Source organism: Podarcis liolepis (genome assembly GCF_965112155.1).
Source record: "Podarcis liolepis genome assembly, chromosome: 6".
Classification (NCBI taxonomy): Eukaryota; Metazoa; Chordata; class Lepidosauria; order Squamata; family Lacertidae; genus Podarcis; species Podarcis liolepis.
The window spans coordinates 84,226,641-84,243,563 of record NC_139559.1 but is presented as its reverse complement, the minus strand read 5'-3'; the positions used below and the strand labels follow the sequence as shown (position 1 = coordinate 84,243,563).

General features: G+C 43.5%; 2 protein-coding genes across 2 annotated transcripts in view; one reads left to right on the top strand and one right to left on the bottom strand.

The window, feature by feature from the left end:
• Window positions 1–10,939, bottom strand: GLRX2 (glutaredoxin 2). The gene is made up of 4 exons (XM_083506890.1): window positions 10,787–10,939; window positions 7,115–7,178; window positions 4,850–5,026; window positions 1–3,065 (listed from the first exon to the last, which is right to left on the bottom strand). The coding sequence occupies exons 1-4, from the start codon at window positions 10,834–10,836 to the stop codon at window positions 2,919–2,921; spliced, it is 438 nt and encodes a 145-aa protein (XP_083363016.1). The 5' UTR covers window positions 10,837–10,939; the 3' UTR covers window positions 1–2,918.
• A 177-nt stretch (window positions 10,940–11,116) lies between these two features.
• The window catches only part of CDC73 (cell division cycle 73), a 106,162-nt gene continuing 100,355 nt past the window's right edge, over window positions 11,117–16,923 (top strand). The window contains exon 1 of the mRNA XM_083506811.1: window positions 11,117–11,552. Within this exon, the coding sequence (XP_083362937.1) occupies window positions 11,422–11,552 (131 nt within the window). The 5' untranslated portion in view covers window positions 11,117–11,421. The remainder of the gene's footprint in view (window positions 11,553–16,923) is intronic.

The following is a 16,923-nucleotide window of genomic DNA, read 5'->3' as shown; positions in this document are numbered from 1 at the left end:
CTAGCTCGATAACTATTTTGTGACATTTTATTCTTGGTCACAATAAAGGTATTCACAGACAATGGATTTCCTTTTGTGTTTTGTGTGGCTTCATCAATCACAGATTAGAAACAATGTACTTTGGGCACAAGCCATGTTAGTAGTGTCACAGTTCATTGAATTGAAATCTACACTTACTTTTGCTGCTCTCTGAGCTACTCCAGCGACTGCAAGTTTCCCATATTCATTTGAAGCACAGAGATAAAAGCACAAAGTTATGTAATTGTGGGTTTCCACATTGAGTGTGGTGCTTCTTGTTGCACAACTGTACCTTGTAAAGAAGTTGGCTGCTCTGCCCTGTCAAAGCATTGGCATTCTGGCTCAAGCATGTGAAAGTACCGAGGGAAAGGTCTTTTGGTTGACAGTATGTTTGAAAAGCGGGATAGCAATAAGGATTAAAGCTAGCTATAAGGTAAAGGTAAAGGGACCCCTGACCATTAGGTCCAGTCGTGACCGACTCTGGGGTTGCAGCGCTCATCTCGCTTTATTGGCCGAGGGAGCCGGCGTACAGCTTCCGGGTCATGTGGCCAGCATGACTAAGCCACTTCGGGCGAACCAGAGCAGCGCATGGAAACGCCGTTTACCTTCCCGCCGGAAGGTACTTATCTACTTGCACTTTGATGTGCTTTCGAACTGCTAGGTTGGCAGGAGCAGAGACCGAGCAACGGGAGCTCACCCCATCATGGGGATTCAAACCGCCGACCTTCTGATCAGCAAGTCCTGGGCTCTGTGGTTTAACCCACAGCGCCACCAAATGTACATTATATAATTGCACACACTTAATGGCAAATACTGAAGTATCTTACTTTGCTCAAGTATTCAGCAACAGGGAAAACTTGTAGAAAATACCACTGAAAAACAGGATCACGCCCCTTCCAGATGTTGATGAACTATACCTATCACCCAATGGCTGGTAGGAGCTGTAGAGCCACAAGTTAGCTACTCATAGTATAAAATGTCGTTTGTAATATATAATCATAAAAATAAAAATAAGCATTGTTGCAGCAGTGGGCTAGAGAAACTTCGGTGTTCTGCACCAGGGAAGCTTGAAGATGTGTTTTAAAAACAGTCCGTTCTACTTTACCTGTAGCTTTAGCCTGTCACTTCAGATCACAATACCACACTTCTTTAATATCTTTCCTCCTCTCGCCTCTCCACCTGCTTGATTTGAACTGTGACAAGCTAATCCTCTGCCATTGCTTTCAAGGTCTGGCAAAGATTTCGGGAAGGGAGAGTGCGCCAGCTAGACTCTTTGCTTGTACACCCCCTTGGGCATAGTCACAACAAGGAGTTCAAAATGCTTGCATCTGGTTTCCATTAACCACAGCTCAGCATAATGCGTATACCTTGTGATTCTTTTTTGATTTTTGAAACAAGCTAACAGCATCAACCCTATTTGGAAGCTGGCACACACACACACACACACACATTTTTATTCGTGTGTCCTTGGCAGTGTTCCAACTGCCAGCACAATTAATGCATGCAACATGCATTTCTTGTAGTTTAATACCAACGGAAAGGGTGGCGTGTGGGGACTGCTCCATTTAATTCGAACTGCAGCTTTTGTCTAAGAGGCCAGAGATGCTGCTCTAATTTGAATAAAGGAGACATCTATGCTAGGATAAACATAGCGTACTACAAGGTAGCTAATGTTGGGAATTCCATTCCACCCTTGCTGCAGATATGTGGGATTGTTACATGCCTGTTTGCATTCCAGCGCAGATTGCTGGAGTCCCGTGAGCGGAACATCCACTCTGTATTGCTTTTGTTTTCTCTCTCTCCGAGAAGAACGGCAAGGAGAGAAGCCATGTTTTTCTTTGTCCTGACTGAAATTCAATAAACGTAGCCTAGTACCCATGCCTCGATCCAGCTCTGTTGTGCGTTTACACTGCTGAATAATGTGTGCTCATGCACAGTTGCATGAGTCTCAGATGCATTTTGGAGGAGGATGACTGATGGATCTCCGCAGCGGCAAGGCTGAGACGGGAGATGCTCCGGCTGGGGCCAAGCCAGCTGGCTTTCCATCCCATGGTTCTGATAGCTAATACAGCCACAGAATTAATGCACAAGCTCTCTTTACATTTGACACATGTAGTAATTCTTTGCTACAGAATTTACTAGCTGAATCTTGAACTGATTCTAGATGAAGCTGAGGTTAGTTACTACACTTCAGGGGAAACTAAGTCACTATTAACTTCCCATATTGATTTCAATGATGCCCAAGTGCAACTTAATTTAAGCTTGAAATAAAAAAATGTCCAGTAGCACCTTAGAGACCAACTAAGTTTGCTCTGGGCATAAGCTTTTGCGTGCATGCAGACTTCTTCAGATACCAGATACCTGAAGAAGTGTGCATGCACACGAAAGCTTATACTCAGAACAAACTTGGTTGGTCTCTAAGGTGCTACTGGGCATTTTTATTAGGATTATTATTTCGACTGCGTCAGACCAACGCGGCTACCTACCTTAATTTAAGCTGCAATACTGTGACCTGGGAGGAAAACCCCAATGAATTCAATAGGGTTTACTTCTGTGTCGGTGTGGTTAGGACTGTGTAGTTAGCTATTTGCATTGGGTTGGACCTAAATGAAATTTAAGTATTTAAATAGAATTTGTGGTTAAATTGAAATCAAGCAGTGCACTCCTATGCATTTTTACTTCTTCAACAGAGCTTATTTTGTCTTGAGAATGTACAAGAGTGCATTGTGAATTTAGGATGAACTGGATCGTGATAAATTATCTGGCCGTTGAAAACCTTCCATACATATTTTGAACACATAAATAGTACTGAAACCAGAGTACCGGGGTGTAAGAATTCATAACTAAGTATACGCAGTCTAGTAAACTCCAGCAACACAACTGTGTCAGAAGAAAGGGAATCAAGGAAGACTACATGGCTGTTCTGAGTTTCGCCCTCTTCGCAAGAGACACTGGTGAACTAATGGGAGCAGTTTGCCTTCCCGATGAAGTCTCTGTGTGTCTGTAGCACCTCCGACAAATGTTCCATTGATAAATATTCTTGGAACCTGTTGAGTATAAAAATTAACAAATGAAACTTATTTCTTGCATATAAGCTTAAAACACACATGCTGTATATTCTATAATGTTACCACTTATGTCCCGGTATAGCAGGGATGGCTAACTCCCAAGAGACTGTGATCTACTCAGAGTTAAAAGCTGGCAGGTCAAAAGTTTTTTTTTAGGAAGGAGGAAGGCCCGTTTTTGCAGGGTTCGGGTCAAAGTTGTTGAGTTTTTTCAGGGAGGAGGTAAAATGTTGAGCTTCTTTTAGGGGATCCACAGTTGTTCAGTTTCTTTGGGGGGAGCCAATGATCTCCCAGTGATCTACTGCAGACGTCCAGTGATCTACCTGTTGGACATGCCTGCAGTATAGTATTTCTGAGCTGTTGCAGAAATAGCTATGGAGTTGGACAAATGGTATGCATAAATGGCACTGCAAGTTGGGCAAGCAATGCCCAACTCTTCAATATTGAAATTGAATTGAAATACGTTATTGTCACGTGTACAACTTGTATACAGTGAGATCACATGAGCACCCCCCACTCAGCTCTCTTAGTCTTAATTCCCCTCATTTACTGATGCACACCCACCAAACCCGAAAGCCAGTTGCCCTGTTGTTATCTTTTCATTCAGCAGCCTAACAGTCCACGGATAGAAGCTGTTCTTTACCCTGTTGGTGCGACTAATCATGCTTCTATATCTTCTGTCTGAGGGCAGGAGATCAAGAAAGTGCAGGCCAGGGTGTGACTCATCCCTGAGAATTTTCCTCACGTTCCTGAGGCAACGTTCTTCCGCTATTTCATCCAGCGGATTCACGGGACAGCCCATAATATCTTGTGCTGTATTCACTACCCTCTGTAGGCACTTCCTATCAGATGATGTCAAACCAGCGTACCACACCGTGATGCAGTATGAAAGGACACTTTCTGTTGTGGACCGGTAGAAGGAGATCATCAAATGTTGATTGACATCGTTCTTTCGCAATACTCTGAGGAGATGGAGTCTCTGTTGGGCTTTCTTAACCACCTCTTGTATTTATTTTCCAAATAAGGTCTTCACTGAGATAAACTCCTAGGAATTTAAAGGAAGAGACTCTCTCCACACAGCCCTCCCCAATGTACAACGGGGCTAGTTCTCTCTTCCTCTGAAAGTCCAACACCATCTCCTTTGTCTTGCTGATATTAAGGTGCAAGTTGTTCCCTAGGCACCATGTAGATATTTTTTGGACCTCCCCTCTATACGCTGGTTCGTCTCCGCCTGTTATTAAATCCATTATGGTGGTGTCATCTGCAAACTTAATAATTGCAGTAGACGGGTCAGATGATACACAATCGTATGTATACAACATATTCTGCAGACAGGAGGTCATGCTAGATTGTCTAAATCCTATGCTCTGAAAGTTTTACCATGAAATCAAACACGGAAAGCAAACTTAAAAAAAACAACAGGTAGCCACATCTGATGGATATGAATATCTTAATGAGGTAACATCCAGGAAGGTCACAACAGAGCACAAAGCATTAGCTCCCACTCCTATTGTTAGGGTTGTAACCAGTCTGCTGTAACTTTTATTCAGAGGTTCATAGGCACATGTTGTCATGATTGGTGGTCACTGATTAATTCACACAGAGAGAGGTCTATGTCATCCCATCACCACATCTTGTGGCTACGAGTTCCACAGGTCAATTATTTGCTGTAGGAAGAAATGCATCTACTGGGGGTGTGGGCTGGAGACAGAATCCCCCCCCCCCGAAGTTTCTGCTATAGGTGACCAAACTTGGAAAGTACTCACTGTCCTGCCGCCAGTCATTTGATGAAGAATATCTTGAAACTGGCTTCCGTTTTCGTACATGTCCAGTTCGATGGCTGTGTAGTTCACATTCATATCTTCAAATAGCTTCTTTGCCATGTTGCAGTAGGAGCATGTGGTTTTCGAGAAGATCACTACACAGTTGTCTGAGATAGTTCGCTAAGTGTTTTAAGAAAAGCTTGTGTGAGCAGTTTCTATACGTAATGTAAGCTTTTAAGTTTTTAACAATATCAAGGTTCTTGCATTTAGATTTTCCCCTCCTACAACTGCCTACAAAGACTGGGGGAGGCAGAATCTTCTCAAGTCTTGGCCCTCCAAAAATAATCAAAATATTTAACTATAATCTAGAAGGGAATTACCTCTTTAAACTGCAAAAATAAAACCTAAGGTTCACATTTGTCATCTTAAACATCTCGCTGTTTGCATCAAGCACGACATGCTTTTGCCAACATTCTTCACAGAATGAGCTTGAATATACCGGGTAATCTGAGTACTTTAAAAAAAAATCTTTTAAGTAGAAAGAGAAAAAGAAACTAAGGCAAAACAAACATGCACTTCATGGGCGTGCTAAATATGCAAAAGAAAAATAGCATAAATACATTTTTACAATACTGAGTATCTTTACGGAATAGGTTTACAGTGGTGCCTCGCAAGATGAAAAGAATCCATTCTGTGATTGTCTTCGTCTAGCGGTTTTTTCGTCTTGTGAAGCAAGCCCATTGACGGATTAGCGGATTAGCGCTATTAGCGGCTTTTAGCGGCTTATCTGCTGATCGGATCAGCTGATAAGCGGCTTAGAAAAAGGGGGGGGGGAGGAAAAAAACCCCGCAGGAACTCGCAAGGCATTGTCGTCTTGCGAAGCAAGCCCATAGGAAATTCGTTTTGCGAAGCACCTCCAAAACGGAAAACTCTTTCGTCTAGCGAGTTTTTCGTCTTGTGAGGCATTCGTCTTGCGGGGCACCACTGTATAGAATAACCAATAAACGAGCATTAACATAATTGTAAGGGAAAGAATAAGGGAAAATACAGGCAAGCAAGCAAAGACATAAATGGGGGAAACGAATTGGAAAAGGACTAGTTACATTCCAAATGAATTCATACTTTACATGGACTATATTCAGATGGGTACAGTTACTTAGATAACACCATCAAGGTCATTCACACATAATCCTTGGGCTCCACAGTTCCACACAGCACTCAGAATGATGAGTGAGTTTTTCCAATGATTAAAATATGTACAGCCTTTTTTGAGCCAAATATCAAATCTAAAATTTGGACCATCTTTCCACCTTGGGCTATAGGAGGTGGGCTGCCACCATAAGATAAGACAAGTGGTTTTTATTTAACTGGGGAGTTACTGCCTTTAAATACAGAAAGAAGGCACACAAACCCAATGTGTTTGGACTATTTCTAACAGTGGTGCTGATTTCAACCATAACAACAGTCCAGGGAGTCTGGGAAAAATGGGCGTAAAGGGCCAATAAGTCTTCATGGCTTCACAGTTCCACCAACAGGACATATTCTCGGAGTTTGAATATGTGCCATGTGAAAGGTGCTATGTATTAATAATTTTCATGAATTTTCTCTAATCCAAACAACAATTAAAAACATGTTTCATTATTGCATATGTTTATATTTCTGATTTGGGGATGTGTTTTCTACCCTGGGCTCTATCGAAAGGAAGGGCAGGAAATAGATTCAACAAATAATAATACAGTGGTACCTCGGGTTAAGTACTTTATTCGTTCCGGAGGTCCGTTCTTAACCTGAAACTGTTCTTAACCTGAAGCACCACTTTAGCTAATGGGGCCTCCTGCTGCTGCCGTGCCGCCGGAGCACAATTTCTGTTCCCATCCTGAAGCAAAGTTCTTAACCTGAAGCAGTATTTTTGGGTTAGTGGAGTCTGTAACCTGAAGCGTATGTAACCTGAAGCGTATGTAACCCGAGGTACCACTGTAATGTGTCATTTAAAAATGACAGGTTGTACAATAACAATAAAGGTGTTTTATTATTATTATTATTATTATTATTATTATTAAAAAACCTGAAAATTTATAAACAATAATTTAAAAGTATTTTCTCTACTTCCTCATGTGTCACATATTTTGTGAACCTGAGGGCTTAATACTAATTTCTCTAAGACACTCCAGGAGCTTCTTTGGTTAAGGGGCAAGGGTATAAATGAATAAATTTCACACAAAATACTGGCAGTAGAGTCCATTGAAGGTAAAAGCCATTTCCACTCACCTCTATCTGGTTAGCAGTGGCAGTGTTAGAGAAGTCTGTGGTAGCAGATGTACTGTTCCCCATTCTGAAATAAAATCATAAATGGAGCCAAATGAATATATTAATCTTATTTTCCAGAGCTTAGTCAATGTTTACAGAGCAAATAACATCTAAGCAAAATGAAACAAGAAAGGGAGTTGGCAACTGTTTTTTAACATTTTGCACGTCATTAAGACTTCAGCAGAACTGAACTGTTTACTGAGATTTATCTTTTTATTACTATATATGGTATTACTATTTTTTGTAACTAGATCTGAGTTTATTTTTGATGTGGTGTATAAAATTTTGAATAAAAATAGCCTATACGTCTCTACTCAGAAATATGTCACATTGAGATCAGAATGTTTAATAGTGTATAAGTGTATAAGATAAATTATTATAATTACAGTGGTACCTCGGGTTAAGTACTTAATTCGTTCCGGAGGTCCGTTCTTAACCTGAAACTGTTCTTAACCTGAAGCACCACTTTAGCTAATGGAGCATCCCGCTGCCGCCGCAGCACGATTTCTGTTCTCATCCTGAAGCGAAGTTCTTATCCTGAGGTACTATTTCTGGGTTAGCGGAGTCTGTAACCTGAAGCACCTGTAACCTGAAGCGTATGTAACCCGAGGTACCACTATATAAGATTACTACCTAAGGAGCACTCTTGACTCTGAGGAAGTCCGGATGGTGTTAAAGAACTTTTCTGCCAGCAGAGAGTAGCCCGGAAAAATCCATTGTCAACAAACATTACCTGCATTTGTAGCATACTGATAACCTCACAGGAATAGAGAGAGAGAACACCCAACTCTGCCATTTTGCAAAAGCATCCTGGCTTGGCCACCTGGAGGTAGCCCTTGTTTGCCACAGGCAACTAGGCAATAACCTGCTTACAAACCTGCCATACAACTAGTACCGCATAATTGCTTCACATGTTTTGATGCTTCATAATGTCCTTTCTGTAAATAACATGCAAACTGTTATGCACTATAATGTGCATGCTATTTACTACATTTATGCAAGTTCTTATACAGGCAGGTGGTCTTTCATGCATGCCAGGTACAATATTTTGTGCAACCTCTTTCCTAAGAATTTATGGGTTGTTTCCCTTGTGAGGAAAGACTACTGAAGATCTGTAATATGTGTTTATATACAAATATGTGTCACTCCTGGCGGGAGAATCCAGGATATGCTCAGTGGCGTAGCGTGGGGGGTGCAGGGGGGGCCGGCCGCACCGGGCGCAACATCTGGGGGTTAGGGTTAGGGGGCGCAAATCCACGGGTTAGGGGGCGCAAATTACTTGCCTTGCCCCGGGTGCTGTCAACCCACGCTACGCCACTGGATATGCTTAATCCCTCCCCCCATTTTTAAATCTATGAGATCTGGAAGTGCTTACTTTTCACAGGATAACACACCATCAACTAGCAAACTTTGCAGACTGTTTCTTCATTTGGCATGACGTAACAGTATAGCCTAGGGGACGCGGGTGGTGCTGTGGGTTAAACCACAGAGTCTAGGACTTGCCGATCAGAAGGTCGGTGGTTCAAATCCCTGCGACGGGGTGAGCTCCTGTTGCTCGGTCCCTGCTCCTGCCAACCTAGCAGTTTGAAAGCACGTCAAGTGCAAGTAGAGAAATAGGTACCGCTCTGGCGGGAAGGTAAACGGTGTTTCCATGCGCTGCTCTGGTTCGTCAGAAGCAGCTTAGTCATGCTGGCCACATGACCCGGAAGCTGTACGCCAGCTCCCTCAGCCAATAAAACGAGATGAGCACCGCAACCCCAGAGTTGGTCACGACTGGACCTAATGGTCAGGGGTCCCTTTACCTTTACCAGTATAGCCTATACCAGACGGTCCAACTTTTCATACCAAATGCGAGTACTTTGACACAGAACCCGGAGGCCACACAGCGAATTAAATTTCCACATCGTAAATTAAAGTGTTTGCAATATACTTAATATTACTTAGTATACACAATATATTTGATTCAATATATTTAATTAAATACACAATCAATAGGTTCAAATCTCAGCATCGTGGGTTCGAGCACCACGTTGGGCAAAAGATTCCTGCATTGCAGGAAGCTGGACTAGATGACCCTAGGTGGTCCCTTCCAACTCTACAGTTTTGTGACGAAGGAATCCCAGTGGTTGATCCTAGCACTAATACAAAGAAAGCATGGGATCCATTTTAATACACAAACAAATGCGTGACACAAAAAATAAATTTTCAAGGGTTTAAGGTTTTTCCCCTCAAACGTTGCCACCCTGACCTGTACCAGGCTTTAAAAATAAAAATACTGCATATTGAAGCAACTTGGAGATGCTGTGGTACATAGCTCCCTGGAACTCCTCCCCAAAATCTGAAAGCATGAGACTCTTGACACAAAATTGCTTATTTCTAGAGACTCTGAACCTGATGCTGTCTGAGGGAAAGGGCCCAGCTTTGCCGATGGACACCTTATAACCTAACCTGCAGGGAACTGGAAGGGACAACATGAAAGCCTTGCCCTGGTTTGCTCCTTCTTAGGAGTGAGATGAGGAGGCATAGAGCTGGAAGGGACCCCAGGATAATCTAGTCCAACCCCCTGGCCATGCAGAAATATGCAGCTCAGTGCCGGATTTACATATAAGCTAAAAAAGCTATAGCTTGTGGCCCCACTCTCTTGGCCCCCCCCCAAAAAATATACTTCTTCTTAATTGTATTTCACTATTAATATACTTCTTCTTAATTGCATTTCACTTCAACAATTACTTTGATAAAATACATATTTTGTTATGTGCAAATGGCTTTAGATACCTATTAGGTCCATAAATTACCATATGGCATATATTCAACACAAAAAAGCAGCGACAATTTGTTGTTGACAAAGGAGAGCTGGACATATAAAGGGCCCCATTACCTTCAGTAGCTTAGGGCCTCATCAAACCTAAATCCAGCCCTGATGCAACTGTCCCCATGTGGGGATCGAACCTGCAAGCTTGGTGTTGTCAGCACCATGCTGGAATACCAATTGAGCTGTCCAGTTGCCAAGGGAAGGAGCGTGGAGAGAAAAAAGGGAAGGGAGGCAGCAAGAGGTTGGGAGCAGAGAGAAAGCAGCAGCAGCAGCAGCATGCAAAAAGGGGAAATGCAGGACAAACTGAATCAATGCAGGACATAGCATTTTACATTGAAACAAGGGGCAATCTTGTATGATCAGCGGCATTTTACATTGAAACAAGGGGCAGTCTTGTATGATCAGTGGCATTTTACATTGAAATAAGGGGCAATCTTGTATGATCAATGGCATTTTACATTTTACAAGGAGATGTCAAAGCGATAAACAACTACCTGACATTCAGAAGACATCTTAAGGCAGCCCTTAAGTTTTTAATGTGTGACATTTTAGTGTATTTTTGGTCTCTGTGGAAGCCGCCCAGAGTGGCTGGGGAAACCCAGCCAGATGGGTGGGGTACAAATAATAAATTATTATTATTATTGAAACAAGGGGCAATCCTGTATGATCAATGGCATTTTACGTTGAAATAAGGGGCATTCTTGCATGATCAAGGCAACCCTGCGTGGGGAAAACCTTGTAAAGCGCCTGCTAGGGAAGAAAACCCTTGCAATGCGGACAGCGCCACCCCCACCCCCCGTCCCACCCCCGCCAGTACTGACCTTCGCCAGCCCCGCAGCAGACTCAGCCTGGGCAGCGCCTTCAAAGCCATAGGCAGCAGCAGCAACAGCAGAAGAGGAAACAGTGGGCGGGGTTCTGCCCAGGCCCCGCCCCTTGGCCCCGTCCTCTTTCGGCCCCGCTCCTCCCTCGAGGACCCTCACCGCTTGAGGCTGGCTATCCGAGTGCCTGCTTGGTGATTATTTTCTTCCTCCACCCTTCCCTTCCCAGCGAGCGCGGGCCCCTGACGGGCTTCCTCCGCTGTCCATCACGCGCGGGGGGCGGGGCCTCGCCTCAGAACGCTAGGAGCAGGAAGGAGGCGGGGCTCCAGGGAGGCGTCCGTTCTCTTCGCGTGCGCAGGCGCCAGCCAGGTCAGGCCAGCGTGGGGTCCTTCTTCTCTTTCTCGCGGCGGCGGCGGCTGGGCCAGTCAGTCAGCGAGTCGCTCGCTCGGTGGTTCGTTCGGTTTGTTTTCCTGTCAGCGAGCGAGCGAGGGCGGCGGCGGCGGCGGCGGCGGCGGCGGACTTGAGGAGAGCCGAGCCGTGGGAGCGAGCGAGTGAGCGCGCGCCCCGGGTCCTCGAGGCCGGCGAAGGGAGCGAGCGAGCGAGCGAGGCTTCTCTGAGGGAGCTTTGAGGCTGAGGCGATGGCGGACGTCCTGAGCGTGCTGCGCCAGTACAACACGCAGAAGAAGGAGATCGTGGTCAAGGGGGACGAGGTGATCTTCGGCGAGTTCTCCTGGCCCAAGAACGTCAAGACCAACTATGTCATCTGGGGGTGAGTCCCAGGTCGCGAGGAGGAGGAGGAAGTAGGAGAGGCGCCTTTTAAAAGCTCTTTAAAGCTGGACGACTCCAGCTGCCGGGCCGGCGGAACGGGCTGCCTCATGATTCTTAAGAGTGTTGGTTCTGTGGGGTTTGGTTGATCTCGCATGAAGAAGCTCCCCTGCCCACTGCACCCGTCTACCTTCCCAAGCTTCGTTTCCAGCACGCACAGAAAAGTTCTGCTGGGGCTGCATAAAGATACTTTAAACGTTGCACATAGGGATTAACGTTTCTGTGGCGATAGTTTCCTTGGTTAAACAGGACTCCTCCTGTATAGTAAAGCTTTACGTTGCATAGGGGTTTAATATTTCCGTGGCAATAGTTTCCTTGGGGAACTGGGCTCGCCCTGTGGTTATATTGCATAGGCGTTTAATATTTCTGTGGCAATAATTTATTGTATTTTAATATTTTGCTGTGGCCGGGGAAACCCAGCCAGATGGGCGGGGTATAAATAAATTATTATTATTATTAGTTCCCTTGGAGCTGCACCCCAGCGACAAGAACCCTGCATCCATGCTGTATGATAAATTCCATATTTTTCTGTGTATAAGACGGCTCCATGTATAAGATGCCCCCTACTTTTGGGGACTCCAAATTAAGAAAACGCCCCTCAGCACTACTCGTGTATAAGACGAACCCCCATTTTAAACCTTTTTTTTGTTGGTAAAAAAACCTAGAAAAATATGGTATCCAGGGGAGAGGATGAATATTTTCTTTAAAAAAAAAGATGTACAAAGGAGGAATAGAATATCTACAGATTTATAATCATAGTCTTAATCTCCAGCCCCATGTTGGGCAAAAAGATTATTGTGTTGCAGGGGGTTGGACTAGATTGCCCTTAGGGTGCCTTCCAACTCTGTGATTCTCTGATTCCACCCCCAGTGACTGGGGTAGGTTGCCTTTGCACACAGGGCTCTCGTATAGTGCTTTTCAATGCATTTGCCTCATTCTTTTTTAAAAAGAGCCATTTAGGCCAGAGCCTGTGTCACCGCATCATGCAGGAACAAGTTCTGTAAACCGGGGGTGTCAGCACTGTAGCTTTGTGCGTGCTTGCCGGGGAAGGAGTGCTGCATGCTGTATTCAAGTCATGAATTTGTGGGGGATGCAGGTGGAGAGGTGTGTCTTTCTGACCTCCTGCAAGAATGAGGAGTAGAGGGTCCCTAGGAAGAGTTAGGAGAGTCAGGCTGGAGTCTTGTATGTACTTTCCGGGAAGTAAGTCTCGCTGAACTCCGCAATTCATTGGGTAATGGGAAGTGTGGTGTTTCAAGTGGTGCAGGCCTACAACTTCCACAGTCCTTGATCATTGCCCATGCTGGTTGGGGCTGATGGGAGTTGTAGTCTGGCAACAGTTGGAGGGCCATAGGTCTCCCATCACATGCTTAGGGGCGGTATTAAGGTGAAGTCATATTTGTTTATACCTGGGAATAAAGAATTGCAGAAGTCAGTGGGTCTTGTTATTGAATTGCACACTCTCTCAATTGGGTTTTAAGAAAGAGAGGACGGCAAGGAAGAAAGGAGGCAATCCTTGAAAAGTGGAGAGAAAGAGCTCATGATGGGGATGCGCTGTGACTCCTATGCAAATAATACTGTTCTTTTTGTTGAAGGAAGAGTTAAGAGTCGGGTTAACAGTTTAATAATTGGGCCCTGCTTCTGCGCCTGTAGCAGGAATCAAACATGGAAGAAGGAGCCAAATTGCATGCAAGAGCTAAAGTTGGAAAGGCTTTTTCTTTTCTTTAATCTTCATGTCTGAAGATTCACCTGCTTAATTTCTGCCTGACGGCTGCTACTAGAGAAACAAGAAGTGGACCACATGAAAAGAAAGAAAATGACCACACATACGTATATGAGGGTCAGTCCCATTAAATCCAGATGCATGCTTATCTGGGAATGAGAGTAACTGGTGTTACCATTTGGGCTGGCATCTGAGTAAGCATGGTTAAGACAAAGCTGTAAGAATTTCTCTTCCACTTTTTTCGTACACCTATTCCAGATGAGTGCAAGTGAAAAAGGAGTCCCCACAGTCTGGGTTTTTCTTTCAATACTACTAGAGTGTAGAATCTTAATTTTCATGGAAAGTATGCAAGCTTTAATAAACCATCCTGTTTTTGGATACCAAGATTTGTATAGAAGTAGTAACAGCCTACAGTCCTAAACCTACCTACTTAGGAGTAAGTTCCATTTACCATATTTTTTGCTCTATACGACTCACTTTTTCCTTCTTAAAAAGTAAGGGGAAATGTGTGTGTGTTATGGAGCGAATGCAGGCTGCGCAGCTATCCCAGAAGCCAGAACAGCAAGAGGGGCTGCTGCTTTCACTGCGCAATGATCCCTCTTGCTGTTCTGGCTTCTGGGACTCAGGATATTTTTTTCTTGTTTTCCTCTTCCAAAAACTAGGTGTGTTTTATGGTCTGGTGCGTCTTATAGAGCAAAAAATATGGTAATTCAGTAAGGCTGATTTCTGAGTAGACATGGTTAGGTTTGTTCCAATTATTCTAGTGCTGATAATCCTTTTTGAGGATAATTCTTACTCGTTTCTTTTGACCTGTATCTGTTGGGAGAAGGGTAAGGAGAATGCCTCACAGCCTGTGTGGAAAAATGACACCTTTTTCTTTGCCATGTAGTGTGCATGTTTTCACTTCTTTTTCGGTCCTCCATGGGAGAGGGAAAGGGTAAGGACAATGGAAGGATCCCCTCCCCCATTTTTCTTATCTTTCTCAATACCAAATGGGGTTCACTATGGAATCCTAATGCAACCTAGTTGCAAAGTTGGATCCAAGAGCCAAATGTGGAGTTTCCAAACATGACTCTGCTGAGAGGAGATTGGGATGCACTGATTAGGATTTTCCCTGGGTTACAGAGCTTCCTGCCGGAGTGTGATTTACTGTCTTTGAACTGTAGAGCTAAAGATTATGCACCTGTTCATCCCTCGCCCAGCTTATCCGAGGAGGTTTTGAGAGATAGGGGTAGTTGTGTCTTGCTGAAGTTTGTTCAGAGATTCATGTTTTATCTAACCCTCTCTCCTGGCTAACTTTGATTGGTTACTTGTGGCGTTCTTTTCAAAAGTTCTTTATCTGATTGGCACCAGGACTTGTCACCTGGCTGCTGGAGATGCATGTTCCATCAAGAACTGTGCATGGCTGTGCAGTTCAAGAAGGAAAATCCTTTCCTCTAATGCAAGTTTTATAGCTGTACATTGCCTGGCAATGCATGCCTAGTTATGTCGTGCACATTTCGGAGGGTATACTACGGAGTTTTTAAAACAGCTTTAACAAATTGGACCGTAGTTCTCTCTTAATAATTGGCATGTTGTAGCTTGTATTGCTAACAGTTAAAGTTGATTTCACAGTCTGGTGTAGCTTAAGCTGTTAACTAAAACTGGCCCAGTTTTTGACTTGGCTGTGAACTGACTAGGAGATGATTGCACACCAGAGGGGTTAGAGCTGCTATCAATTTTAAAATGCCAATACTGCCTTTCTTACTTGGGGAAAATAGTAAGAGCCATCAATGTTGTTATAATTAAAACACTTGCACAAAATGGTGATGAAGCACCTGTACAGAAATACAAATTTACAAGATGGCAAGTTATAAACTGCACAGGCTCCCCAGACCGTGTTGCCTGAACCAGAGATGGAAATATAGTGAGGGTGGAGAGTTTGCCTCTATGGAGTGAGGATGGGTACTAAAGAACTAGGCAAGTTACAGTTGGGGCATAAGTGCAGCAGGAGGGGAATCTCAAGTGCTCTGCACTCACTGCTCAGAGCAGAGTCAAAATAGACACTTAGGTTTGGGATATGTGCAGGTGAACCTAGGTTTTTCTGGGAAGTGTAACAGTATTGTACAGATACAGACTCCAGGGATACATGATTGATGTCATATCACTGTTCATCGCACATTCGGTGGTAAACCCAGATTTTCTGATTACTGTCCAAGGACCCATTTTCTAATTGGTGTTTGCATATTCAGTCGGAGAGCCAAAGGTAACTTTGAAGTCCTTGCTCTATGCTGAGAGGCAAACAACAACACTTTCTGGGTGCTGTTCAAGGCTGCATGGGGGAGGAAAAGCAAAGGGAACCTTGATTATGTACATGGCTTTCCCATGTGCCAGATGTGTTGGATTACAACTATACTGAACAAACATAGCAGCCGAGTTTCTATCGTGTGCCACAAAAGACAAGCACACAAGGATACCTGTCTTCAAGTTAAACTCACTACGTACAACAGTAGATTATAAGCCCATCAATTTACAACTTTTTGGGTGAGTTTTTAAAAAGTTTGACTACTTTTGTGCTCTTTGCTTTTATTCTGAAGGTCATCTAGTTTGGGGTATATTGATTGCTCCTCTCCTTTTTGGTTGCCCTTCAGGCAAGGAATCTTTTTTTTTAAAAAAATGCATGTGTTCCAGGTGCCCAGAAAATGAATGAAGGAAAAGTGTTAGGATAGGCAAACTTGAGGGCCACATTGAAGAAATAATTGGCAATGCAATTGAAGAAGTATTTGGCAATACTTTTCCGCTTCCTTGCCCTCTGTCACAGCTGTATTTATCCCTACTGGAATTTCAGACCTATGTTTACCTTGCAGCCCTATTGGTGTTGGTATTGGGAAGAGTTACTGGAGGAAATATTTCAGCGGGAATAGCCGGCTGATAAAGCAGTTAGGCACAAGCTTCTTTCTTACACCATATTTTATTGTGCATCTTGCACTTCTGAGGATGCCTTGGACTGGAGAAGCTGTCCTTGATCTAACATTACATATGTCTGCTTTATAACATGTGGCTTGACCCCTATTACCATCTTTTAGTTTAAGGTAATTATCACTTTGCATATTTATAGGCACCAAATATGCAGAATTTGTCTGTGAAATGCTACACTTAGTCTAACATATTTTTCTGCGGTTTGAGTCAGCTTTTTAAAAGTCTTAATATTAATGAGAAATATAGAAAAATTCTTTCACTTCCAGTACTTTTGCAGTTGTTGCTAGAATTCGTCAAGTGCATACTTCAGCAGAAGAAAAGTTGTTAAATAAAATAAAAACAGTTTTCTGACACACCTGCAATGTCCATATCTTGTCCAGGCTATCAAATCTTTATGTAGCACTTTTCATTATTGAAGGTGGTTAAAAGATCTGTGTGGAACATCTTAAGAAGTTGCCTCTCTCCTATTAATTTTATCTTAGAACTCTGTTTTCCCCTTTTCATTTCCTTCCTTCCTGGGTGGGGTGTGTGGGTGTGAGAGAGTTCTGACCTATACATGCACTTTTGCTAAATTGATCACTCCCAATGTGTTTATTTTCTCACTAGATTAATTAGTTACATTGACTCTACTTGATAC

Bases quoted from the DNA above. Each gene is read 5' to 3' on its own strand.
- GLRX2 (XM_083506890.1), bottom strand. From the start codon at position 10,836: ATGGCTTTGAAGGCGCTGCCCAGGCTGAGTCTGCTGCGGGGCTGGCGA. The intron at 7,179-10,786 runs GTCAGTACTGGC...ATTTTATTTCAG, and splicing joins CTGCTGCGGGGCTGGCGAAG to AATGGGGAACAGTACATCTG. The intron at 5,027-7,114 runs GTGAGTGGAAAT...TAAAACACTTAG, and splicing joins CCACTGCTAACCAGATAGAG to CGAACTATCTCAGACAACTG.